At 41.4% G+C, this 26,974-nt stretch overlaps 2 protein-coding genes across 18 annotated transcripts in view; both read left to right on the top strand.

The window, feature by feature from the left end:
• Positions 1-15,916, top strand: part of LOC116045939 (probable phospholipid-transporting ATPase IH) — a 34,754-nt gene extending 18,838 nt beyond the window's left edge. For 2 of the 9 annotated variants that reach the window (XM_031293999.2, XM_036004323.1), the window contains 17 exons: positions 331-497; positions 1,332-1,403; positions 2,426-2,499; positions 2,611-2,714; positions 2,855-3,036; positions 3,470-3,703; positions 4,520-4,697; positions 4,794-4,896; positions 5,446-5,591; positions 6,002-6,061; positions 7,172-7,299; positions 7,625-7,760; positions 8,276-8,299; positions 9,020-9,085; positions 9,365-9,468; positions 9,562-9,727; positions 12,855-15,916. In XM_031293999.2, the coding sequence (XP_031149859.1) occupies positions 331-497; positions 1,332-1,403; positions 2,426-2,499; positions 2,611-2,714; positions 2,855-3,036; positions 3,470-3,703; positions 4,520-4,697; positions 4,794-4,896; positions 5,446-5,591; positions 6,002-6,061; positions 7,172-7,299; positions 7,625-7,760; positions 8,276-8,299; positions 9,020-9,085; positions 9,365-9,468; positions 9,562-9,727; positions 12,855-13,127 (2,217 nt within the window). In that variant the 3' untranslated portion in view covers positions 13,128-15,916. Of the gene's footprint in view, positions 1-330; positions 498-1,331; positions 1,404-2,425; positions 2,500-2,610; positions 2,715-2,854; positions 3,037-3,469; positions 3,704-4,519; positions 4,698-4,793; positions 4,897-5,445; positions 5,592-6,001; positions 6,062-7,171; positions 7,300-7,624; positions 7,761-8,275; positions 8,300-9,019; positions 9,086-9,364; positions 9,469-9,561; positions 9,728-10,383; positions 10,499-11,546; positions 11,767-12,854 lie in introns of those variants that run through there. The other 7 variants (XM_036004324.1, XM_031293973.2, XM_031294009.2 and 4 more) reach the window with 6 other exon arrangements.
• Positions 15,917-16,382: 466 nt separating this feature from the next.
• mcf2lb (mcf.2 cell line derived transforming sequence-like b) overlaps positions 16,383-26,974 on the top strand; it is a 44,300-nt gene continuing 33,708 nt past the window's right edge. For 2 of the 9 annotated variants that reach the window (XM_031293904.2, XM_036003914.1), the window contains exons 1-2: positions 16,383-16,398; positions 17,244-17,845. In XM_031293904.2, coding sequence (XP_031149764.2) covers positions 17,767-17,845 — 79 coding nt within the window. In that variant the 5' untranslated portion in view covers positions 16,383-16,398; positions 17,244-17,766. Of the gene's footprint in view, positions 16,399-17,243; positions 17,846-24,145; positions 24,766-25,064; positions 25,419-26,974 lie in introns of those variants that run through there. The other 7 variants (XM_036003917.1, XM_036003911.1, XM_036003912.1 and 4 more) reach the window with 4 other exon arrangements.

Below are 26,974 nucleotides of genomic sequence, written 5' to 3'. Positions count from 1 at the left end.
AGAAAAAGTGTGTTGTCAGCATGAGCAGAAGCCACCACAAATGACCAGAGAGAGAGAGAGAAGAGCACTCCCTGCCAAAACTTAAAGTGGAGAAAACTTTAGAAAAAAGGTTTTATGGATATACTGCTTTATTGCTCTCTAATTCTGGGAAATGTAGTTCAAACCACAGCGATGACTAAATTGCACCAAACATGTCCATAAAATGATCTAAAGGATAAGAAAATAAAGTTGGGAAAGTTGGGTCTTTTATATTTCATTTCAATTATGCACTTTTGACTGAACAGTTGCATTCGTAAAAAAAGTGTACAATGTATGATTGTGTGTCTGTAGGAACACGAGGATCTGTTTTTCCGGGCGCTGTGTCTGTGTCACACGGTGCAGGTGAAGGAGGAGGAGACGGTGGATGGCATCAAGAGGGGCATCCACCAGGGCAGGCCCACCTCCTTCTACATCTCCTCCTCACCGGATGAGGTTGCTTTGGTGGAGGGAATGAAAAGGTTAACAATCTAAAACACACAATTTGCTAAATTACTTTGCAGTCCTTATAATAGGACAGTGTCTCTTGGCTCGGCACTCTGCAAGTTCAGACGTTCAGCTTCAATTTGAGGATGAATGGTGCAAGAACTGTAGCTCTTTATATTCATAGTCCCCCAATTTTAGGGGACCAGAATATATTAAACTTTAATGAATCATTGTGTTTGATTATTGGTTGGAAATACTTTGCTGTCAATCACTATCTGAAGTGACACACACACACACACACACACACACACACACACACACACACACACACACACACACACACACACACACACACACACACTAGCAAAAACGTGTCTTCCTTGGTGAAAATCTGCCAGGCCCATAATGCAGCATGCTTGTTTTGGGGGCTTGTGCCTTCATTTAGTGACATAATTAGATTCAGACTGAGGACAGGAGACTAACTTAGCCAGTCAAGAACACACTACTGCTTGACCATGAAAGACGGATCAGGTAAATCCTGGATCATATTTACCTAAAGCAACATGCCCACACCAACACAGACCCTTGATTTGTTTTTAACACAGTGCTATATTTGGTCTGCACGTGGCCTTAGACACATGTAAGGCACATGGTCCAACATGCCAAGTCACAGTTCTTTGCTCTAACATATTGCTTTCACAGATGTGACGTACTGTAGTAAGTGTCTGTGCTCAGGTTACGCTAAATGCGTCAGAACACCTTTTCAAGTGTGATACAAGTGAGTAATACTGCTTAGTGTATATTGATACTCGGACTTGAATGAATCCTTTCTCTCTCTTTCTCCTCTTTTCCTTCACTCTCGTTGCCAGGCTGGGTTACACCTATCTGAGACTGAAAGACAACTACATGGAGATCCTCAACAAAGACGATGAGATTGAAAGGTTGGTCTGTTAAAGGTCTGTTGTGGTTACACCACAGGAGATAAAATAGGAGTAATTTAGTTGATGGGGTCACACTTCAGCTGCTTGGAGAGAAAGGGCTCTCGGATTGTGTTACATGTTCAACAGAGGTTACAAACAAACTACAACCACAGAAGAGTTGGCAGTTGGAGTGTTGTTTTTAGAACCTGCTCAATCAGATCAAAATGCTCCAACTGATCTGGAAGAATGAAAGGCGGCAAGATTCCATTAGAGAGTGGTTTTGTAGAAAGGGTCTAATGTTTTGATCCATAGGAAGTGCTCATGTACCCAGCCTCTCTCTCCATCACTCTCTGCAGTGGCCTGTCAATAGTGAGCTATTTTAAGGAAGCAGGAGAGCTGGAGAGGGGAGGGGGGTGCATCCAGCAGACTTTGAGAATGGAAAGGCAATAGGTTCTATTCTCACACTTGCTGTTATTCACCATTATTCAGGGAATCTGAATCTTTTGGCCCTTTGCACAAACTACTAGACTAAAATGCACTTAATGCAAATGTCAATTCTAAAGATATTTAGTCTGTATTGTGGTTCACTTCATTTGAATTACAGTTTGCATATTAGAAGGTTTAAGGATCATCTACAATTCTCAGAAGTAGAAACGGATCATTCAGTTAGCTTGATGCAAGTGACTATCAAAAGTCATTTTACTTCAGATAATTATTGTTGTCTCTTGAAGTCACTATTTGCCTTGAAAATCTCATCAAACCCTGCAATACCTGTTTCGCTTTCCATTTTTTTTTAATGTTATCAGCATAAGCATGAACAAAACATAGAGTGGGTACTTACCAAAAATGTAGGACCTGTTAAAAAAGCCTTGGTCCACTTAAAAAAAAATGACAATGTGCAATGAGAACTGAGCTGGTCTGGTGGACACATTTTACATCCATTTGCAAGATTTTAGGAAAACTCACTAAAGAAGATCAATTAAAAATGAAAACAGAAATTAGAAAGTTTACCAAAAAACAACAACCTTATGTCTCTCCTGCAGGTTTGAGCTGCTCCATGTACTAAACTTTGACTCTGTCAGGAGGAGAATGAGCGTCATAGTCAAGTCAAGCTCAGGTAAGATGTGCTCAATGCTATGTTCATACATTTTATAAATCCATGATCAGACACTAGATTGTTGCAGTTTGTTTGAAATGTTTTTTTTGGTTTGTGTTTGTGGGATCTCAGGCGAATACCTGCTGTTTTGTAAGGGGGCAGACTCGTCCATTTTTCCTCGGATAGTATCTGGGAAGGTGGAGCAGGTTAAAGCCCGGGTGGAACAGAATGCTATAGTAAGTGTGCAGTTTGACGGTACATTGTATCAGGCTATTTTTGAAATAAATATCATTCAGATAAATTTTCATAGTTCAAGGGCATTAATGTATCTTTATGTGATGACCCTCCATCTCTTTCTTCTTCACTGTTAACGCAGGAGGGGCTGCGTACTCTGTGCGTTGCTTATCGAAGGCTGTCAGAGTCCGAATACCAGGAGGCGTGTCATCACCTGAATGAAGCCAAGCTGGCCCTGCAGGACAGGGAGCAGAGGCTGGCGCAGGCCTATGACATCATTGAGAGGGACTTTGTGCTTTTGGGTGCTACGGCAGTGGAGGACAGGTTGGTTGAGAGAGAGAGAGAATTTTAAAACAGTGCAGCACAGAGGGGAAGATTAATGAGTCATGAAGCTGTCTTCAAAGTATTGTAATGACTCATGAGGGCAAAAAAGATTCAGTGCGCTCTGATAGGTGACTCGTTACTGTTACTGCTGTGCCTTTTTGTTTTTTTTTTCCATTTTATTTTCTGCTTCCTCAAAATATGAGATGTTTAAGCTCTTACAAAGTAGACTTCGGTATAGTTTTCCCAAACCGATCGATCAGCTGCCTGACAGTTTGACTTTCTTGTAGATAAACTGGTGATGGGCAGGGACAGGGGTGGTCACGCATTGATAAGTTATCACCAGTTGGTAATTGATTGATTGATTGATGTTTTGATGGATGCTTTAACCTACCCCACTGGAGGCTGAAACACTTATCGACTTATCGATGCGCAGGCTCCAGGAGAAAGCTGCAGACACCATTGAGTCACTGCACAAGGCTGGGATGAAAGTCTGGGTCCTGACAGGGGACAAGATGGAGACGGCAGCGGCTACCTGCTATGCCAGCAAGCTGTTCCGTCGCAGCACCCAAATCCTGGAGCTGACCAAGAAACGCACAGAAGAGCAGAGTCTGCATGATGTTCTGTTTGAACTGAACAGGACGGTTCTCAGACAACGCTCTATTTCTGGGTATGACAGGGTTTCCGTGGGGTCTTTAAAAGTTTTAAAACGTCTACAATTTCAAATTCAAAATTTTAGGTCTTAAAATCTCTTAAATTCACTGACGTATTGTATTGTGATAAATAAATAATTTTAAACAGGTCTTAATTTTCCTACATCCATGCAACGCTACCTCATTATCATTATTTAAATTCCTTGGTGTTGTAATTCTTTCTTTTGCTAGTCCAAATATAATTTTGCTGTATTACAACTACATATGAGACCAACATGTAACTTATATTGCAGCCAATCAACTTTTGTGTTATTGGTGAGAGTCCCTTTGGGACTGTACCACAGACATAAAACAGATCATAGCTGAAGAATAAAATCCATTTAGTGATACTTGGCTTGAAAAAAACTGAATTTAGGGCTTAGTTGATGTTGTGATATAGGTCTTAAATTTCATTCATAATGGTCTTAAGAAGGCCTTAAAAAGTCTTAAATTTGACTCGATGAAACCTGCAGAAACCCTGGTATGAGATCATACATGTGCTGATTATTTTCTCGATTAATCAGTTGGTTCATACAACATCAGAAATTAGTGAAAAATGTCCATCACAATTTCTAGTGTCCAACGTGACATCCTCAAATGTCTCATTTTGTCCAACCAGCAGTCCAAAACCCAAAGATATTCAATTTATTAAAAAGTAAGACCATTGCGTTTTTTTCATCACAACCTTGAAAAATTACTTATGATGATTAATCTGGTTACATCAGTAGAATATCAAGACTGCAGACTGATCTATACTTGTTGTGTGTTGATGAGTCTGTGATATTTTCTTCCAGGTTGTCAGTAGACTGCCTCGACTTTGGCCTGATCATCGACGGGGCCACTCTGTCAGCGGTACTAAAGGCCAACCAGGAGCGTGCCGGTTCAGGCAATTACAGAGAGATCTTTCTTGAGATCTGTCGCAACTGTAGCGCTGTGCTCTGCTGTCGCATGGCACCACTGCAGAAAGCACAGGTGAGAGAGCTGCACTTCACTTGACAAATATACTCCAGGCACATTCCTCAACGACAAACAGTGGTAGTGACTGAAGTTGGGTCTTTGTTTCTTCAGATTGTGAAGCTAATTAAAGCTTCTAAAGAGCACCCCATAACCCTCGCTATCGGCGATGGGGCCAACGATGTCAGCATGATCTTGGAAGCGCATGTGGGCATTGGTGAGCTCATTTCACACCGTAATGAGTGGCCATCAATATATGAAAGTTTCTGCTTCTTTTAGAGCCCAAGTTGATTTCTAAAGCTTTCTGATATTGATATTTGAGAGTAAAACAAATCTGATGAATATATATATATATATATAGTTTTTTACACACGCACATAATGTCAACAAAATATTTGGCAAGAATCCATGACAGATATGTACTGGGACAGGATGTTTACAATTTGTCAAGATTTTTGAAAATTAAACCTCAAAATTTAACCTGAAGTTACATAATTATAATGAATAACTATATAAAAAACAATATATTAAAAGATGGTCACAGAAGTTCAGTTAATAAAACATATATGCACTAGATTTCATTTTGCATATTTGCCAACACATACAAGTGATACAACGTATTGTTGATAAGCCAGTATTGGCTCATCTATATAGTGTATATTAGTTGGGCTCTAGTCTATATTTAGAAAACCACCTTCTCGGGTTACACTCATAGCTGTGTTACATTCCTCAGATTATATGTAACCAACCTCTTCTTTTCCTGAAGGCATCATGGGTAAAGAGGGCCGACAGGCAGCGAGGAACAGTGATTATGCCATCCCGAAGTTTAAACACCTGAAGAAGATGCTACTCGTTCATGGCCACTACTATTACATCCGAATTGCTGAACTTGTTCAGTACTTCTTCTACAAGGTACCTGTACAAGACGAATGCCTCGAGCGCTTCACTGGCTCACACATTTTAATCACTTTATCGTAATTCCCAGTGAAACACTGAGTTACAAAGAACCAGATTTTGCAGCTACTCTGACAGATTACCGGATTCATGAATCCATGGTGCAACATTCTCTCCTGGATTCATGGCTATGATGATCAGTGTGGGCGGCTTCCACAGCAAGCAGTGCCCTGCCAACTGATTCATTTTTTCCTTTTGGCAGGCCAGCTCTTTGCAGCCCACTCAGTGAGCTTATAGCACACAATCTCTGTATGAACAGAAATGTGTTGATAATAGCATTTTTAGATTCTTCAAATCTCTTCACGTGTACTTGTCACAAGCTTATCACTTTCTCTGTGTTGTGTTTTTCTCCTCTTTTTTTTCTCCAGAATGTATGCTTCATCTTCCCTCAGTTCCTGTACCAGTTCTTCTGCGGGTTCTCCCAGCAGGTAAGCAATTTATACTGACACGGTGTTGTATACATTGCAATTACATACCCTCACATTGTCATGCATTAAACTAGCTTCATATATTAATTAATGCTTTTTTTAATGTTTACTTTTAAAGCTGCATAATTGGTGTCACTTATAGAGACGAACCCCCAGAGAATCATCACCTTACACTGCAGTTCCACTCAGCTCTGCTGAGGATTATTGCCTCTTTTTTGTTTTAATTTTAAGCCCCACAAACTCCACTCTCATCAATCTTGTTTCCAGCTCTAGTAAACCCACTGCACCTGCCCAGAACCAAATGGCTCACAGACAAAGTTAGCAACTAGGTGGTCACAAAGCAGAAAATCTAGCAGCTGAAGGACCAGATATTTTGTTGGTGGAGACTAACACAGAGATAATAGAAGATTGAATGTTGGACTTGGACTAGTCTATATCCATGATGTTCCACTTCCGGGATTGCACCGTTGCCAACGGAAATTCTGCCGGATTTTACTGTTTTCGGCCGGATGTCTGTTACCTTCCGCTTTCTTTGTGTTGGAATTTTAAACTCTAGTCGATTTATGAGGACTATGGTTAACTGCTCCTCAGATCTCTGCAGGGTAAATCCAGACAGCTAGCTAGACGATCTGTCCAATCTGAGTTTTCTGTTGCACGACTAAAACAACTTCTGAACGTACACGTTCCACCAAAACAAGTTCCTTCCCGAGGCTATTTTGCAGAGGCACTGTCATTGTGTCTGGGGCTTAGCACCGCCCAAGACGATTGTGATTGGTTTAAAGACATGCCAATAGATCATAGCACATTTTGCTTCCATCCCAGAATGCTGTGCGGACTAGCCAGACCCTCCTTCGGAGCGCTGTGGAGGACGGTCTGGCAAAGCAAGACTAGATTTGGACCAAAATCACAACTGTAAATGAAAGTAATTAGGCAATTATATGCATATTAATGCATATGCATAACATGCTCATGATAAGAACCTTATAAGATGATAATTTCAATATTTTCAGCTTGTTCTACTTCCCCCAAGTGGCCCAAAAAAAATCTATTAACGTAGCTTTACATTTTAAGATGTCTGATGTCGTCTATACTGTCTTTGTCCCTCTGCAGCCTCTGTACGACACTGCCTATTTGACGTTGTACAACATCAGCTTCACCTCGCTCCCCATCCTCCTCTACAGCCTGGTTGAGCAGCACATCACCATGGAGACGCTCAAGAGGGACCCCTCCTTGTACAGGTTGTCGCAGTTCTGTTGACAAAAATACATTACATTACATGTCATTTAGCTGACGCTTTTATCCAAAGCGACTTACAATTGCTATATATGTCAGAGGTCGCACGCCTCTGGAGCAACTAGGGGTTAAGTGTCTTGCTCAGGGACACATTGGTTGATGTATCACAGTGGGAATCGAACCCAGGTCTCCCACACCAAAGGCATGTGTTATATCCACTGCGCCATCACCACCCCACCAAAATATTATTTGTACCTTTTCCGTGACTTTTATGATGCAGTGTTTGGGGCTTGTGCTCAACTATTCTTTTTTTCTGCCCGTCTTTCTTAGGGACATAGCGAAGAACTCCCTCCTCCGCTGGCCTGTCTTCCTGTATTGGACGTGCCTGGGTGTGTTTGATGCTGTTATCTTCTTCTTTGGTGCCTACTTCCTATTTGACAACACCACCTTCACCAGCAATGGCCAGGTGAGCCTCTGTCTCTGTGTCAACAGAGATCTGTAGTGAAACAAGTACAAATAGAGCAGTTTATGGGGTGTTCGAGGTGTCCTTTAGGGAAATTAAAAGAGAATAATGGACACAAAGTTAGTGCTTCCTTTACAAACACTCATCCATCTCCATTGGATTCTCATGAAAGACGAGTTAAGTGTTACAGGATGACTTTGTGGTCATGTATGTGTTATTATGGATCTGTAACAGTAAGGTTTCTGTCCCAGGCCCCCCTATAGGTCAGCAACATTGGATCTCCATTCATATCAACAACGCAATAGCATCTTTCTCTGTATTGTTAATCATGTCAACTGTTTTCAATTGCCTTTGGTCCTGTTTTTTAAGTTGAAACATCCTGAAATTCATTTTACCCTTTGTCCTGATTCCTTTCTCTTTTCTTCCCCCTCCTTCTCTCTGCTTCCTCTCTCTCTTTATTTTGCTCTTCTTTTTTTCTTGTTCTTGTTCTTCTTCTTCTTCTTCTTCGTCTTCCTCAGCTTATGACCACCAACACACAGATGGTAAGCCTGTCTCCCTCCCTGTCAGCTCTCTCTGTCTTTCACGCTTTTTTAGTTCCTGTCGTACCGTTTAAGCTTTCAGTTTGACCGTTTCATCCAGTTTCATCCCTTCTCACTTCACATCATCCATGCACTTTCATTTGAATGTGTAGTTTTCTAGTCCTCCTTATTCCCCTAATCTCTGTAAAGCCCTGAATCCCACACAGTACCTGATCTTAACAACTCCACTGACACAGTAGAAACCTTAGATGCTCCCCCACATTATCCTTGTGTTTCGTTGTGGTAGTAAATAGATTAATGCTAGTATGTGCTATAGATTAAGATCCAACATCTGTTTGTTTTTCTGTGTGACATGTTTGTGCATCTGTGTGTGTATTTGTATGTCCATGTATTTGTGGTAGCAGTTCTTGGGGTTGGTGGGTTTTTAATGTTACTGCTCCAGCATCCAGGGCTCCAGTTGACTGGACTCTAATCTTTTTGTATGGGTGACAAAAAAAAAAGGTTTAAAATGAAAATTCTCACTAAATTTCTCATTCATAAAGGAAAATATTAATGATTGGGAATTCTAGCAAAGATAGATGCACTGGTACCAACAACCAGCTGTGGTTATTAAATCAATTCCATGCTTTCTTTGTCTTGATCTCTCTCTCTCCCTCCACTACCCCCTCAGGGGTGTGTGATTGATGTGGCCGCTAACCCTCTTCTTCCTCTCTTACCTCGCAGATGTTTGGGAACTGGACCTTTGGGACTCTCGTCTTTACTGTGCTGGTGTTCACCGTTACGCTCAAGGTGTGTGAGCATATGTCTTCGAAAATGAAATGGGGGTGGGGGGGGGAGAAACAGTCATGTGTATTGTATTGCATAACTCCTCCATTTAAATGAGTGCATTACCACTGCATGTGTGCCTCGTCGTAGTAGACAAGCTTGTGGCACACATGTTAATTAGCATGTTACCTTAATAATCTACTACACTGGCCGCTCGGTTTGCTCAACAGTGAACCCTAAAGGCAAAATCATTGACTTAATTGACTGGTGTGTTTACTTTGTATATACTCTTGTTTGTTTCAGCTTGCCTTGGACACACACCACTGGACCTGGATCAATCACTTTGTCATCTGGGGGTCACTTCTTTTCTATGTTATTTTCTCTCTTCTCTGGGGAGGCATCATTTGGTATAATAAGCTTTGTTTTTTCAACCTTGTATAACGTTTATGTTTCTTAGGACATTTCTGAACCCATTTTCTGTCTTTCATGTTGCTGCTCAGGCCCTTCCTGAACTACCAGAGGATGTACTACGTGTTCATGCAGATGCTGTCTAGTGGTCCGGCCTGGCTCAGCATCATCCTGCTCATAACGGTCAGCTTGCTGCCAGATGTCATCAAGAAGGTCCTCTGCAGGACCATGTGTCCTACAGCCACCGAACGTGCACAGGTAACATATTGCCACCAGCTCCACAGTGAAACAAAAGCTTTAAATTGTCTTGTTTCCAGGTTAGGTGTTAGATGTTTGTCATGTAGTGACTTCTGCTTTGCTAAAGCCATTAACCAATTATTGCTTTCCTCTTTTTATGAAAATTAAAATTGTGCCTTTTAACAGCACATTTAAGTTCACAAACCTGGTATAGTAAGTAGAACCCTCTCCTATGCTAGCTGATGCCTAATATTTTGACGGTAAGAAACCATATGAGTAAGCTGCAAATCTATTCCACTCGTTAATCATCCAGGAAGACCATTAGGATCCCTAATAGCTTTGAGCAACAGCATGATTTAGAATGACTTTCTATTCCCTCTGGCTTAGCCTAACCTTCCCGTGAAGCAAGCTTCACCATGAATGGAAAAATTAATGAAAGGTCTGACAGATTTCTCCCTGCTGTGCTCTTTCTTCTCTTTTCTCCCCTCTCACTGCAACCTGATGGACTACCATAATTCACACCATCCTCCATTGTTCCTTTCTCCCTTTTCCTTTCATTCACCTGCCTTATCCTCCTTTTTCATTACCGTCTCCTCTCTCCTCTCCTCTGTTGTTTCCCTCCACTGCTCCTGTGACTCTGTACTCTGCACTTGCTCGCTCTTTCGGGGTAACTGCAGTCCAATCGCCCGTGCCTTACTGTGGAGCCATCCACCATCTTCATGCTTTCTCAGTCCTCCAGCAGAATGAGTTTCTGATTGGCCCAGAGAGACGAGAGAGGAGCAGGAACAGGAGGTGACTCTCTCTTTTAAGCCCTCATTTCTGTATGCATGGTGGCATGTCCCAGTGTACACCACTTATCACTGTCTCAACACCTCGCTTAATGTGAAACTAACTACTAGGGTGCTATTAATGACAATAGAGACACAGTGTTTGGTTTGTAAGCCAGGTTAGAATTTTCTTCTTCTAAACATGTTTCCTGCCATTTTTGAAGTTACCTTTTCCATTATATATTTCATGTGTTTTGTGTTGCGTTTTATATTTACTGTTTAAGATATTTAAATTGCATGCTATGTTTATTTTTTTTTTTTTAATGTCTTTCATGTTGTCACCTTGTAGTGTATTTTTAGAAATGCTTTTGGTATGTGTGGGACCACAGTTTTACTAAGATTGTTTATCAGAAACAGAAAATGCTGTTGGATTTGCAGAATTTGTTCTATGTAATTTCATGTTTCTTTTTTAATGGGGAGCTGGAACCAAAAATGATCAGAAACTGTTTTGATAAATTATTGTTTCATTTTTAAAACACAAATCCCAAAATCCCAGCCTCTTCAATCTGAAGATTTGCTGTTTCTTTCTGTTTTGTATCATTATAAATGGAATATTTTAGCGTTTTGGACTTTAATTGGACAAAACGGATATTTAAAGACGTCACCTTGGGCTCTGGGAAATTGAGGGGCAATGTTCTTTATTTTCTGACGTAAGGCTAAACGCTTAGTTGAGAAAATAAGCTTTAAAAGTTGTTATTTTTATTCAACACTAAACCATTCCAGACCATTTATTAGCTTTTAGATAGCCTGAATTTGATTTACAGAAAAAGTTTGCAATCCCAAAAGTGGGGTTAGCAACCACATTTTCAAAGATCCATGACAGTGTTCAGACTTAGCTCTGAAATGTGTCCGTGATGATCAGATCCTATTCTGAAGCTGCATGGATGAGAGGAAGTTTTCCACAAACAAAATCAAACACATAGTTCGCCTAGGCAACTGAGTATATCTGGACACAAGACACAAGGTGTGAACAGGTTAAATTGTCTCAGCCTTTCCTTTGACGTCATCCACAGAAGGTAAGGACAGCGGGGGCCCTGGAGGGCTGTATGGCTCCTGGCACTGCTGGTGGAGGGGGAAGCAATGAGAGGAACCCACTCCACCCTGATAGGACCTGTGAGGGAGGCAGTGGAGAAAAAGCTGCTAGGACCTATGACTCCATGATGTCACACAGCCACATCACCCCTCTCAGCAAACCCTAGAGTACACCCTGCTAGGTGGGCTAGGGTCACCATGGTAACAGCATACAGAGGGCGCTGACTGTGGGGAGTCTGGTTCTTAATGCCGCTGCCATGATGCTTCCTGCTGCTCTGCGCTGCATGGGGCATGCTGTCGTGCTATGGCTCAGGCTGGGGGGGGCGGGGGGCTATATAACTGCATCTACACAAGAAATTGACTTGCGTCAAACCTACTTTTACGAATCACAATCTCCAATTGACTTTGCAGTGCTGGTTGCAAAGCATGCTGTGCTTCTCACTGCATGTGGGATAGGAATTAACGTTATCTGGGTAGCAACCAAATGAGACATTTTATCCTCTCTTTATTAGACCCAGGCTACTTAAAATCCATTGCCACTTGTCATGTGGGCTCCAACAAGTAGTAGGCGTGTTGTAACTCCTTTTTTGGTCCTGGACTGTAGCTTAAGAGATATGTGAAAGTAAGCTAGAGGAGCTCAAACTGAAGGTTCTGGGTCAGAGGAGGTTTAGTTGAGATGACTGTCAGGTATCCAGAGGTTCATACACACTTTAACATTTACTTATTAACTGAGGTCATATTTTATTAGGCAGGGTCACTAATAGGTTAACTAATCCAAGATTGATGACACAGATGAAACTGATCTGGAAAAATTCCAGGTTGCCCAGGCAGCTTGTATCTGAAAAGTGTCATCTTTTATCAGGAATACTGATGACATCTGGTGTTAGAAGATGGAATAGCAAGTGCAATTTTTTTCTTTATTTCATGGGCATGCTTAATCAAACTTAACTATTAATCATAATGGGAATTTTCAGAGGGTTTCCCATCATTGATCAGTAAATTATGTCCAGTATCCACACTTAATGGACTTTTTGTCCTGTTTGTTCTGTAAGTTTGATCTAAAGGTCCATAACTGGGTGTAATTAGTCATTAAAACTAAACATCTGGATATATAAAACAAACTTATTAAACCTTTTGAAAATAACCCTGCTGTTTGATCTTATGCATCAAGCTGTCTCGACATCTGTCCTTTGATTTGATCTGCATGGTGCAATTCTTTTAATTTCCTTTTCTACTTCTGTCTGTGTTTTGGATTTTCTTGTACTGATGTGTCCTCCATCTCTCTGTAGGATCATGAGAAGCTGTCGTGGGATGGTGTGGCCAAGTTGACTCCACTGTCCTCTCGTCGATCCCTCAAAGACACAAGCACGGACTCCTCTCAACTCCACCTCTGCGCTGTGGAGATGCTGTCGCTCCGCAGGTCTGATCCCTTTCCCCAGAAACTACTGGTCCACTTGGCAGAAGGTGGAGGGGCAGACTTGTGCTCTCTTAGCCCCTATGTGCTCCGTCTCTCAGGGGCGGGATTTGCCTACTACGCTCCAGGGCCGGAGACCTCCGTGTGAACACAAACGCAGAGTCTGAAACTATTGTGTGTGTGGATCTCGTGGGCTGAAACAAAAAGTACATCCAAAGATGTGCGACCAAGATTCTGCGTCTCAAGGATGAAGGATTTATAGAGCAAAATATGAACAAACATGTTCACACACATCAACCACATGCTGAGTTCACCATGTGCATTTTCTGGGCTACACCTGAGTGAACAATCTTTTAGATAGATATTACAGCCCTGACGCCTCATCTTCATACTTTGGTAACATCTTTTTGATTCAGTGTCCTCCCAGTCTCAGTCTCATCAAAGTTCCTACCCAAACTCTTACTTGAAAAAGTCTAAGAACAAAAGGGGAACCATGTGTGAAGTTGTTTAATGCACTATGGAACTGTCCTGTTTCAACATGTCAACAGTCGGGCCTTTTTGTATTCCTTATGTCCTCATTTCCAGTCACTTTCTTGCCTGTTCCTCCACTTTCTTGTCCTTTTTTTGCTTCTTTGTTGAAAACATTTATGTACAGTATGTGGTCTGGCCAAGTAAGGGGCAGCTCTCGAGCTCAGCCCTTTAGGTGTGCGTGTGTGTGCATGTGCGCGAGTGTATGCATGAATTTGCCTGTTACTGTTTATATGTGACACACCTTTGCCTTACAGGTAGCCACACAGCAGCAGGCTAGGAGCCAAAGGAGAAAAGTGTAATAAAAAAGAAAAAGAAAAAAAGGCAGAAGTGGTGTATTACAAAGCCTTACACACACACACACACACACACACACACTCAGCTGAAGGAGAGAAACGGGAAATCTGAAGAGGGATGTGCAGTATTCTAGCCACCCTGCCTTAATTCATAGATACTGATACCTAATTATATTTCTAGGTCAGTTTAAACATGTTTGTAGGTGGACAGGGAGGTTCAGAGGGCATAGATGTCTGGTACAGTGTGTCTATTATTCCTCTTCCTCTTCTTTTACTCTCACGATTGTGTCAACTTTTGTTTTTCTTATCTGCCAGTGTAGCATGTCGGATCTCTGCTGCATGCTGATCTGCTCTTGTCTCAGTTCTTCCTTATCCTTCCTTCGTCCCAGACATCATTCATCATGAACCATATCTCAACACCTTTTCTTTCATTCCAACAATAAGCATACTGTATCCACTCCTGCCTCCATGTGGCCATGAAGGGTAACAGCAGAAGCTGCAGCAGCAGGCCGAGACTCATGGAGTCTTCATTTATGGATGTCCTAATTGACATGCTACTCCTCACTGTTGCATTGTGCTTGTGTGTTTGCTGCCATGCTCTGTGTTATGCAAAAGTTAATATAATGCTAATGTCATATGTTGCATTATAAGGTTTTTTTCTCTGTCTTGCATTTATCCATGAGTTTTTCTGTATTCTAAAATTATTGATGGCGGTCACTGTTAATGTATGGATGTAACTTAAACTTTTGATATATATTGTAGTGAGAAGGAGTGTTATATTAGTCTGATGTAAGTGGGAGGGAGACTTGAATCGGCGATGTCACAATCAAATCAATAGAATGTTGAGCTGATTTGTCCATCATGTTCTACAGCTGAAGATTGAAGCTCATTATGGATGAACCTCTTTTCTGCATTTCTAACATCCGAAGTCCTCTTAGTCCAAAGCATATCTGTCTGGTTGCACAGCAAGTAACTGACTGGGGAAGTCTTGAATGTCAGATTCCGAAGCTTTTTTGTATGTTTATACAGTTTATTTTCATACACATCACCATCTGCCAACATGTATAGATTTAATAACAGGTGTTCAGTATTTTTTTACTGGGGCACAGATGATTTATCAATTTGGTTGAAGGTCTGTTTTTTTCTCTTTCATTTTTCACTCAAAGCCTGCAAGCCTCCACAAGTGTTTGGACTTCCTGACCTCAGTAGATTAAATGAAGGGCCTTGGTGCTTGTTATGCAGTGTCCCACCTCGCTGTGCTGTTGCCATACTGTATCCAGACATATTGTACATGTCACATACCAATTCTACCACAATAATGCTATAAGGTCTATTTTACTTTAATAATGTAATGGGGAATTCTTTGGAGTCATTCTTCAAACACGGTTTGTTATCTAAGTCCTCCACAGCTCGGTTGTTCTTACTACTTGTCATTTTTGTGTTGTCCATTGTGAATATTTCTTTTGCTACTTTTGTATCCCAGAGAGAAGACTATATTTTAAATCTGTTAGAATGTGTGTTCAAGTTTGTAACCAAAATTAGAGCAACATATACATTATATGATTCATTAGAGATTCACCAATAGGTCTACACACTGCACTTTGTTCTACAACAGATCAGTTTTCCCCTAAAACAAGGTCTATTGTCTGTCGACTGAGGTTTATAAGTGTTCACTCTTCCTCACAAGTTATTTTTCTAAGAAGAATGTAGTGGGTGAGGGGGAAAAAAAGTGACCAAATAACTTGACTAGGAACGGACTGTCTGTAGCCTCTGTCTCAAATGGGTTTATCGCACCAGCCTTCTACTGCTGATCAGAATGTCAAACTGCTTTTTCTAAGTCCATCAGCAGAACAGCAGGTGCTGATCCTGTCACTCCTGAGCTTGGCAAAGGTCTGAAATGTCGACTTCTGTGCTCTGAGCAGCACGCATCATATCATACCTTCAGTGCAGCACTGTTTGTATTACTAAACAGGTTTTGAGAATTTACTCTTTTTTTAATAAAGATTTCTCTAAAGAAGTTCACTTATTGACTTTTTTGCCAGTATGTAGCAAAATGAGGGCGAAGCACTGTATTGTCATTTTGCTTGAAATAAAGAAAGAGTGAAAACACTTGTCCTCTGTGTTATTGTTGTATATCATTAATGTCATGTCGTTTCTGTATTTTGTTTATCCATGCCTAATAACTTCTCGTCATTTCAGACCCTGTCATTCCCTGCCTGTCCTACATAAGTCCTCAGATAGTTTCTTAATTTTGTGGTTCACTATTCCCCAGTCCTTAATTCCCGTTTATCAGTCATACAGTAGCCTAACTGCCAATAAACAGTAGTTCAGATTGTTTAATTTAGCCTAAAAGTACCACAGAGATTTAGCATTGCACTCCAGGGTGAAAAAAATAATACCAAACTCGATGCAGCAGAATCGTCTTTTTATCCATGCATTTGACTTCCTTGACAAAATTGCTCCTACATTACCCACAATGCAACTTAACCGCCGACAGTTTGCTTCGGAGATTCAGGTGTGTTATGCTAGTAGCGGCTAATGTAGCCTCGAATAGCTATCATCAAGCAGAGATGTGGAGCGGGCTACAGAGGTCTGGTAGAGCTTACTTCTTTCTAACTCCGCACCCCCACATATTTTTTATTTTCAAATTTATAGTCTTCTCACCCAAGGCCGCAACCGACGTTGACTTAAGGACATTTTTCAGATTTCCAGTAAAAAAGTTTGTGTACAACTTTTGTTTTCTACATAAAACACCTGCAAACAGACTTTGTAAATGTGTAAAAATCGGTGGAGTTCTCCTTAAACTAGACGCTTTTTCGCGGAAGACATTTGAGATGTCACATAAGGCAGGGTTGGCCATTTTCAACGCTGGAGTCAGATTATGTTGTTTTTGGTTTGTTTGTTTGTTTTTGTGGGGAATCTCACACATTTTCCCCAATAAAATGGAGTTTCAAATTTGAATACGGACGTTTCTCCAATAGAAAATATTCCCATGAAAATGAGACGGTTAATTGTGTGTAGTATAGTTCAGCTCCATTGGGCGCTGATTCACTCATTATCATAGTTTTTTTTTTTTTATCAAGACAATTCTGCAAAAGTCCAAAACGTGACATCAAGCAATTGTAGCTATGTTCAACTCTGTGGAATATCTTCTTCTGTTCATATTACCTGCAGTATTGCAGTCAAGTGCAACGCTTGCCCTTTTGCAAAATAACCCAACCATTTTTGTCATAACCAAGTGTGGTCACATGGTGGCAATGCAGCATAATCAATGGTGCATGACCAGTAGTAGCCTACTGTGTATATTTCTACAGATGACATGTTCCATGACACAGCAGCTGTCATGCCTTGCCTCCACACTGGGTGTCACTATTAGATCAGTTGTTTGTGTAAAACTGCAACACTGACCTTCACTTCCCCTCCCCCTCCCTGTCTGCCAGGTCTGCACAGGTTTGCACCATCATGCGTGCTGAGGCTGAAGCATGCATGTGCGAATGAGGCTGCCTCCTGCTCCACCTCCTCCCCATCTCCATCGTCGGCATCCTGCGCTCTGCATCCCTCTGAGGAGGACTCGTTACTGCAGCTGGGGCTGTCACAGCCGTAGCATCAGCATCATTTCCTCATCCGTCTCTGTAGCCTCCTCGAAAGCATCCATTTCTTACAAGCATCCCAGCACCTCCAAGCTGCACACCCCCTCTCTCTCGCAGATCTCTTGTCTTCAGCATCCGTGTGTCGTACAAGACAGCAGCCAGGCAGTCACATCCTGGGCTAGTTTACCCTGCTGCCTCCCTCTCATCCTTTCTGCTCGGCTGGAATTGCCACCGCAACAGTTCCCCTCCCCTGTCATCTTCACCATCATCCGCTCTCGAAAGCACCGTTCAGGAAAAAGCAGGCAAGCTGTCTCTTTTTCCCGCAGAAGTGTCTGTTGGCTGGGCAGCTGGTCTTCCACTGTCCCTTTGGAGGATGATCCTGTGGATGAAGACAGAGGAAATGGCCCTGGGGGAGCTGCTGGAGAGACTGAGGACAGTCACTCAAGGCATAGGTGGGTGACAACAACACACTTAACACCAACTATAGTCCCTGGTCATTATATCCTTGATTGCAGAGAATGGATGCATGTTTGTCTGAAACATAGGTAAATACTAACATGTATACACTATTGTATCTTTTGTTTGGTTAAATATTTAGACCAAATAAAGGTGAAACAAGGGTTGATGAAGGAAAATACACAAACATCATGTGCTAAAAATCTTTATTTGTGCAGGAAACCACACCATGTTTAATGTGCTGCTGTTCATGCTGTGTCTGCCTCGAGCTAGGGAGGCGTTTGGCCAGTAAGCTGAGTTTTTGTCACAAGACCTGAATACAGTTTGTGCTTGTAGTGGTAAATTTGATATCGAGTCGTATTATTTGATTTAGTGGGAGAAAAAGCTGTGCATGGTGTTGTTGTGACACTAGTTTACATTATTAGTAACACAATCAGATAGCCCAGTTATCACAGAAAAAGCTTCCTCTAGTATATATATTTTATTGTCTTCCTTTGTTTTTATAACATAATATAACTTTGTACAGCACTTTGTTCAGCCTAGGTTAGTTTTAAATGTGCTCTATGAATAAATTGACTTGACTAGTATAATTTTATATTTATAATGTTTAATAGCATTAAATCTTATATGTAATCTATACACTGATGTGTGTAAAATTTGCAAAAAATACAGGCTGCAGACAGGCTGATTTGTGTTGTGATACTGTACCCTGCTGGCCTATTTCCTCAGTACTCCACCCTAATCAGTTACAGTATTGTATGATCGGGAGAGGTGTTGAGGGCAGAAATGGGAGACGGTGAATAATATATATCATCATATCCCTACTGTTACCCTGTACTGATTACTTAACTTGGACATGCCACTTCAGGTAGTCATATCACCTCTTAGATTTGCTGTCAGGGCTGTGCTATTGTGTTTTCTCCATTCTGTATGTCCATGGCCTTTCATGTTTGCTCTGAGCAGTCAAAACGGCTGCAGGGAAACATTGTAGTCCCTTCATTTCTAACTGCAGTGAAAAGTCATTACGCAGTCATGGAAAAGAAAGCTATTTCGGAGCCTGTTTTAGTTGACACGAGAACCCTTTTCCAAACTGTAGATGTGATGTCCTGACATTGCTCCTGCAGCCTCATGATTTATTGCCACTGACTGAAGGACAGATTTTTCTCCTTTAGCAAACTATTGCCACTAAGATAAGTGATTGAATGATATTTCTGATGAGTGCTAATCTTCTCTTTTGATCCATTTATAGAGCTCTCCTCTAATCCATTCACTGCCAGCACACAGCCACTCTTACAAGCATGAATGCACACACACACACACACACACACACACACACACTCGTGCACAGTACACTTTTCATTTCATGTTGTGTTGATCTTGTTTTATTGGAGATCAGTGATGCTGGTCGCATTTAGAGATGCCACAGCTGCTCATTTAGTGTCATATGGTATTGTAGTTTTCAGATCATAATTCATTTTAGATGTATTTGTTGCAACTGTGTATGTATGCAGAGTAAAGAGTAATACTGTCTATTATATTTATTATTATACTTTAAACACACTGTCCATTTTACTTTAGCTTGCATTTTTTAGCATTTAATCTTCTATGATGGTGAGGCTCCTGCTGTAATCAGAAATACAGCCCAGTGGGCTCTGGTTACCTTCTTCTCCTCCTTAGCACCAGAAATGGTGGCAGTATGGCAGCAGTGAGTGGGTGGACTTGATTGAGGAGAAAGGCATGGCTATGCCAAAGCAGAAAAATAAAACTGAACAATCTACAGGTCTAAAGGAGAATTATGAGCTGCACCACTCTACTCCAGACATGATAAAAACAAAATATGATACATTTGTGAAAAATTGTCCTATTTTTCTTTTTACATGTACAGGCATTACGTGCCTAACATAATACTAAACATTTGCAGAAATTGCAATCATTTGTAGCCAGGGTTTAAAATTAGCACCATCTACTAGCCAAATGCTGGTAAAATATGCAATTGGCTGGTAGATTTGCTTTACTCACCAGCCAAAAAAACAATGGTAAGCTATTGAGTGGCTGGTAAAATTTGAACATTCACTAGCCATTTGGCTGTTAATTTTGATCCCTGTTGGTAGCACTCTGTTTAAAAGGAAATGTGACTGGAATGTGCTGTGGCAGGACGATGAGAGCAGTAATCAGCTCAGAGAAGAAACACTGATCACAGAAGACAGCAGAGAGGAAGAGAGAGTGGGGAAAAGAGAGATTCAGGGAAACAAAGTCAACTGAGGATGAAAAGGATTTAGCATTGTCTAATCTGGCGAACTGCTCGTTTCTCCTGAGCTGAAAAAAAGGTGTCATGTTGTACAACGCAGAAAACAAAGAACCCCTTTCCTTTTCCCCAGAGAACCAGTTGCAAACAGATCTCATATCTGAATTAGCTCCTAGTTTCTGACTGACTGTGTTGTGCTATAAACATGACTAAACCTGCAATATCCTCAAAGTGATGTAAAATCAGGAAGATCTATTTGCATCGGACACTGTGACTGACTGTATTTTCCTTCTTTTTGTTAAATATGGCTAGTGGCAGTGATCCAATCCATCCATCTATCAGTGTGGTCATTCAGTCAGTGAGTGAGGTGTGGGCAGAGCTTTGTAGCACAATGTATCTGTGTTATGAAATGGAGAAACGAGCATTTCTTCATTTAATATTAATGAATAACTTTTTTACTGGTTTTGGACTGTTGGTCAGACAGAACAGCAAGGATAATACTTATGTTCACCAGCTTAGTTTACTGTGTTAGCATGGTGCTAATTAGCACTAAACATGAAGTACAGTTGAGGCTGATGGTAATTACTTTTTTTGCAAGTTTTTGGTCATAAACTATGGAAGCTCATTGCATTGACATGAGTAAAAAAATATATCACGTTATCTCATAATTATGAGATAGTTATCTCGTAATTACGAGATCTCGTAACTAATAATGCGCATACCTCCACCTACTGGTTAGGACTGTGAACGTGCAACAATTTGTTGCCCTTGGGGTTGTTGGCGATTTGACAGGCTTATTTTTTATGCCACTCAAAGACATGTTAATTTTCTCAAAGTAGGAAAGAAGTAGGAAATATGTGCTTGCTTTTATTGAAAGGCTGTTTAGATCCTCAGCACGGTCCTATCCTTATCTCATAATTACGAGATAACTATCTCATAATTACGAGGTAACTATCTCGTAATTACGAGATCATATCTCATAATTGCGAGATAACGCGTAGTAGTAGTAGTAGTAGTATATGACAAATTAAGATTTTGACCTGTTGATGGTGCTAGATGAAATGTTAAGGGGTCACCAAAGTGATTCAAATTTTCTTAGGGGATTATGAATCTGTGTACCAAATTTCATGGTAATCCATCCATTAGTTGTTGAGATATTTCACTCAAACCCCCAAATGTCAACCTTATGGTAGTGCTTAGGGAAAAGTCAGATGATCACCAAAGTCATTAGAATACATTGCCTAGGAAACATGAATGTTTGCACAAAAGTATGCGCCAATCCATCTAGTAGATGTTAAAATATTTTCCTGGGTAAGTGAAAAAATTGACCTGTTGGTGGTGCTACAAGAAAAGTCAGGGGATCACCAATGTCGGTATGCTTTATCCTCTGGCAACAATGTAAATCTGTGCAAAATTACATGGCAATCCATCCAATAGTTGCTGAGAAATTTCAGTCTGAACCAAAGTGGTGGACCGAGTAGATTTTTAGTTTAGCAGATTTTAGATTAATCAGTGAAATAAAATCAATTGTTATGTGCAGCCCTCATCACAGGCAGCGTCTCCTCGACTCTCTAACTGGGCATTTGACCTACTTCCACTTGATTTAATGGGACACATCCAGTTCAGGGAGTAACAGGTCTCAGCTTTTCCAGCAGGAATGTGTTCATCTCCAGCCGGGGATGCTTGGGGGGCTGTTTTATTTATTGTGCCGTACTAGTGACATACAGTATTATGTCATGGTTGCCGTTTTTTTGTGAGCTGAGAATGGCTAGTATGTATAATCTCTGCTTGTGTTTGAGAGACTGTCTAGTGCTGTATTTGCTGCTGAGCCAAGCAGGAGCTGAGGTTTCTGAAAGTGTATGAGCTTCAGGTAGCTCAGCTGTCTCATGACTTCATGGTTGCTATAAGATCTCAGTCATTTGTTATTGATCAAATGTTCTTCTGTTGCATTGTTTGGATGAAAACCCCAACAAGGAAGGTTGCTTAATGCTTATAAATCAGATGTACGTGAGACCTTTTTATTACCATAATGTGAGTGTCAGGTTCCTTTTTAGCTCGAGGTCAGGGGTTCATCCAACCTGCCTAAGTGAGCTGTGCTGTTCATCCCCAAAGGCAGAGCAGGTGTATAGCCAGATGGATCCAGCAGGTCACTGTTAGTCTCCAGCTAGTCAGTTGTGGTCAAAAAGACACAAGTAGCCAGAGCCAGGGAGAGTCCTGCAATAATATAGCATTCTCAATTTATTTAATTGCAGTTTAGTGAGGGTAGTCACAAACAAGAGGCATTTGAAAGCCATATTTCTTCAGCTTCAGATTCCTATCTACTCTGTTTAAATGCACTTTTATCATGTATAGATATAAATAATATAAACAATGTGTTTATGTAGTGGCAATACTAATTAAATAATAATGTCAGTTTTTTAGCCATACTAGTGACGTGGCTCTATCATATACTGTATCAAATATGGACGTAGTCTCCGTAACATCACCCATAGGTTTCTGAAGAGCCAAAATTAAGCCCTAAGTGTGTGGCTCTTGGTGGCTCCAGCCGTCGCCATCTTGGCAGTGCCTGACGTCGGCTAATCCAAAAATGGGAAAAGAGGTGGAGCGCGGATGGAGCTGAGGCGGGCTGAATGAAGGCGACAGTCTATGCATGCCTCCTGTGTAAAGTAAAACAAACAAGCCAGAGCATTTTTTCCCCTATAGCAGAATGATAATGGGTGCTTCCAGACCTTTCTTTAGTGCTGACACAGCGCTGTGTAGATAGGTCTGGATACACGGGACTACAGACAGATTTCCGTGAAATTTGGACATTCATGTCACCCTTCAGGATGAATTGGGAACATAGTGAACATTATACCTGCTTAACATCAGCATGTTAGATTTTACATTGTCAGGATGTTATTATGCTGATGTTAGCATTTAGCTCAAACCATCGCTGTGGCGAAGTACAGCCTGTTGGCGTCACTAACATAGCTGTAGACTCTCAGTCTTGTTGTTTTATGGTTTTTGGTGCTCTTTGTGCTTTTCAGCTTTGGTCATAACTTGTGGGGAAGAGGACAGTATGAGCTTTGTGCAGATGTGTATATGTTTGTGTCCACACAGGCAGGTACATGTGAGTGTGGGAGCAAACAAGGATGAAGGGCTATCAATGAAGTAACACACAGGAGTTGGGTGGTGATGCCATAAAGGAGGGATCAGACCTGATTAACAGGGGAACAGGGGAGACCGAGAGATGAAGGGTTATGGGTAGATGGCTAATGTTGTGTGTCTTGTCCTCCTGCAGTCGCCTTATCAGTATGTGTGAGAGTGCAGCTCCTCTCTCAACTCTATTCTAAGCCTATAAACTGCAAGCTGCCTCATGCTTGTCAGCTTTAACCACACAAACACAACCAAACACTCACACACAACACAAACACACATACTTAAAAGCCTGGCAGCAACCTCCTCCACTCTCCCATCAAAGTTAATTTACTTTTTTGATTCAATTTTGATGTTGATTTTTTTTTTCATCATTTGATGTCTCTAACCTCTGTAGTTTTTATTATAAAACCATGTTTAATAATGTATGTGTTTCTATGCTTCCAAATGTATTCTCTACTAAATATAAGAAGACTTTCCAGCAAATATGACAAATTCATGTATTACTTATTTTCACTTAAACATGATTTTATTGTTATTGCTTCATTAGAAACGTGGCTTACAGAGGATTCTGGATAAATCTAATCTTGCTAAATAAATAAAAAACTAAACTAAAGAGGTTTGGAAAAAGTTTGCTCCTCCACCTCAGTTGCTGAAACACCCTGAGCTGTCTATGTCTACCACAAAGTTTTAGTGTTGACGATTTAAAATTTTCATGCTTTCCTAGTTCACCAGGAATGAATGCATGAAAGAATCTGGGGACATAGAAAGAAGGAAAGAAAAGGCAGATTAGTTAAGGAGTGGAGGAATATAATTAGCCTGAGCAGCAGAAGGGGATTTGTGCTTCACCGTCTGCCCTCTGCTCCAGCTCCCCTCCACCCTCCTCCCCTCACGTCCTTCCTTGGCAACCTATGCTAGTCTAAGCCGTCAATAGTTGCAATTGCAACGAGGTATGCGTGTGCATCAGAGTGAGTGTGTGTGTGTGTGTGTGTATGTGTGTGTTTGTGCAGAGCAGAGCTGGGCCCATTCTCACCTCCAGTGTGAACACTTGTTTCAGAGGTTGTGCAGACTGTGACTCAGCTCTTTTTGGTTCTGCACTGCTGTTTCCTCGAAAACCCCAATGTGGCTCTGCAGAGGACATCGGGCTTGTTTTGTATGTAGCAAATGCAGACATCTCACCGGATGCATGTGAGAGCATGACGGCTTGATTACGAGTGACCCGGCACATTACAACAAAGAAGGTCCTTCCCATGCCTGCATTTGGGGGCTGCGATTTGGAGTCTATTAGAGTGTGCAGCAGAGCTTTGCAGGTTCAGCAAGGGGTTTCTCTGGATGAGAGAGTTTGTTTGTGTGTGTGAGACCAGCAGACTGCTCTCATGTCTCTGCATGAGTTTCTGCGGGAGGGTGGTGAGGTGTCGTACCGGATTGTGAACCGCCTCAGTCATCTGATCCAGAACCTGGACGTCTCTGGACTGGGCTCTCCTTTCCCTTTCAACCCTGCCAGCCGCAGGAACTCCTGGAGAGACGGCGATGGTAAGACCAAAAGAGGGAGACTGTGTGTGTGTGTGTGTGTGTGTGTGTGTGTGTGTGTGTGTGTGTGTGTGTGTGTGTGTGTGTGTGTGTGTGTGCTCAGCATGTGCAACTTTCCAGCGTATAACATGTGTGTATGTGGAATATATTACTGCCTGAAGCTCTGGCTAGAGTTCTGCAGGGCATCACGCCCAGACCCTCACACACAGTGTTTCCTGTGGGCTTTCCTTGCTCCCCACTGGGTAGTTTCTGTGTCTTTGTGTGTATAACAATTTGTGTCTGTGTGTGACAGTGCGTGACTACGCAGCTTAAGCAGCCACTTCATTTTCCAACTTCCAGATCTCGGCAGCTGCACTGATATTTTTCCGTAGCAGTAACAGATTCTTCAGCAAATGCAGAAATTGCAGCAAACAGCAGCTCCCCAGCAGACGAGCTGCTGCAAAGGAGTGGGAACTGCTGATGAAAGCTGCTGAGTTTTCAAGTTGGTGTCCTGTCAGCCAGATTGTTGCCACTTTGAGACCCTGGTGTTTTTCCACTGCATAAAGAAGGACTTTCGCAGGTCTCACTAACACGCAGGGAGAAAAGCATGGTGAGAAAAGCCAGGAGGAGTTCTTCTAAATGGGATAGTGGGATGCCGATGGTCCATCTTAAGCCACGTGAGTCAGGAGATGTATGGATGGTCTTTTTTGTGTCTCTGTGTGGGTAGGCTGCTCATGTATTTTTCTATGTCTAGAAAAATCTGAACTTCTGTACGTGTGAGCTTTTTCACTATTGCTCGCAGTCTTACCGTTTCTTCAAACGCACATATCTTTGTCTCTCATTGAGGTTGTCCTTGGATATTTATGTTTTTTTGGTCTCTGGATGAAGGTCACTGCATGCTCAAAGCTATTGCTGTGACTGGCACTTGGATTGATTGTGGTATGGATTGTATGTGTGTCTGCATATATGTGCATACAGTATGTGTTGGCATTCATGGACTCCACATACAGTAGGCTATGTGCATGATTTTCTTGTCTGCTTTGCTTGTCTGTACCCCAAGCTGTGTGTGGTTTTGGGAAAGGATTTTTCCCAGCTCTGTTTAAGTCATTAGCCATGAGATGAATTTGTAGAGTGGAACTATGTTGTTGATCTACTATAACCGGTTTTGGTTTAACAGACTGAGGCCATGGAAGAAAGGGGTCTTTTTTGATGTGTTAGGTCTTTTTAGAATATTGTGTGTGTGTGTGTGTGTGTGTGTGTGTGTGTGTGTGTGTGTGCTTGCATGCATTTCTAGGTTACTCACACAAAAACTTTGATATTGAATTGAGAATCTAAACATTCTGAAAACATCACAAACAGATTGCAAACTCACAAACTTGGATTTGGGCCTATATAAACAATATCGACTTGACTTGAGGCCCTGTAATGACTGATTTCAACAAACACATTTTACAGTGTTCGTAGGTGGGAAACCAGTAAGGGATCACGAGTTCTCCACCGCAGAACCAGAGAAATCGCCTGTTTTATTCCACACATTCATCTTGTCAAAACCTGGCACCTACATTACCTACAATACAACTGGACCACTGACAGTTTGGTCAGAGTCGGGTGTGTTATGCTAGTAGCAGTAAGTGTAGCCCACAGCTCAAGCAGAGAGGAGGAGCGGCCTACAGAGGTATGCTCACTTTACCTTAATCACTTTAACTTTACCACACCCCCAGATTGTTTTCATTTTCAAATTTGTAGTTTCAGCCCCAACCAACACTGACTCAAGTGACATCACTTGAGGTATTTTGTCAGATCCCAGCAGCTCCCTTTGGAGCCACAAAAGGCTTTATACAAATTTTTCACATATGTATACTACTACATAAGACTTGTAAATGGACTTTGATGAGTAAAATACGGGATCTCTCCTTTTTACCTGGGCACAAAAAAAACAAGGAAAACAATAAAAGGGCTATGTCTTGCAATGAGTGATTCTCTTTGGGGTTTTTATGTTAAACATCTTCTGTCATTTTGTGCCGACTGAACATTTCTGACAGATACATCTCTGAGTTAGAGGATAAGTATACTTGAAACACTAGTTGCTTCAGTCTTGGTACTCACTCATTGGCTTTATGTGACAACACAATGAATCAGTGTCTCTAAACTAGAGTCAGACTGCAATTTGATCAGCGATCTGTCTCTTTATTTGACCCTCTTGTTCACTTTTAGCTGTGCAGTTCTTTAACCT

The sequence above is a fragment of the Sander lucioperca genome, chromosome 8, assembly GCF_008315115.2.
Source record: "Sander lucioperca isolate FBNREF2018 chromosome 8, SLUC_FBN_1.2, whole genome shotgun sequence".
In the NCBI taxonomy this organism is placed as follows: Eukaryota; Metazoa; Chordata; class Actinopteri; order Perciformes; family Percidae; genus Sander; species Sander lucioperca.
This window is presented reverse-complemented; position numbering and strand designations above follow the sequence as displayed.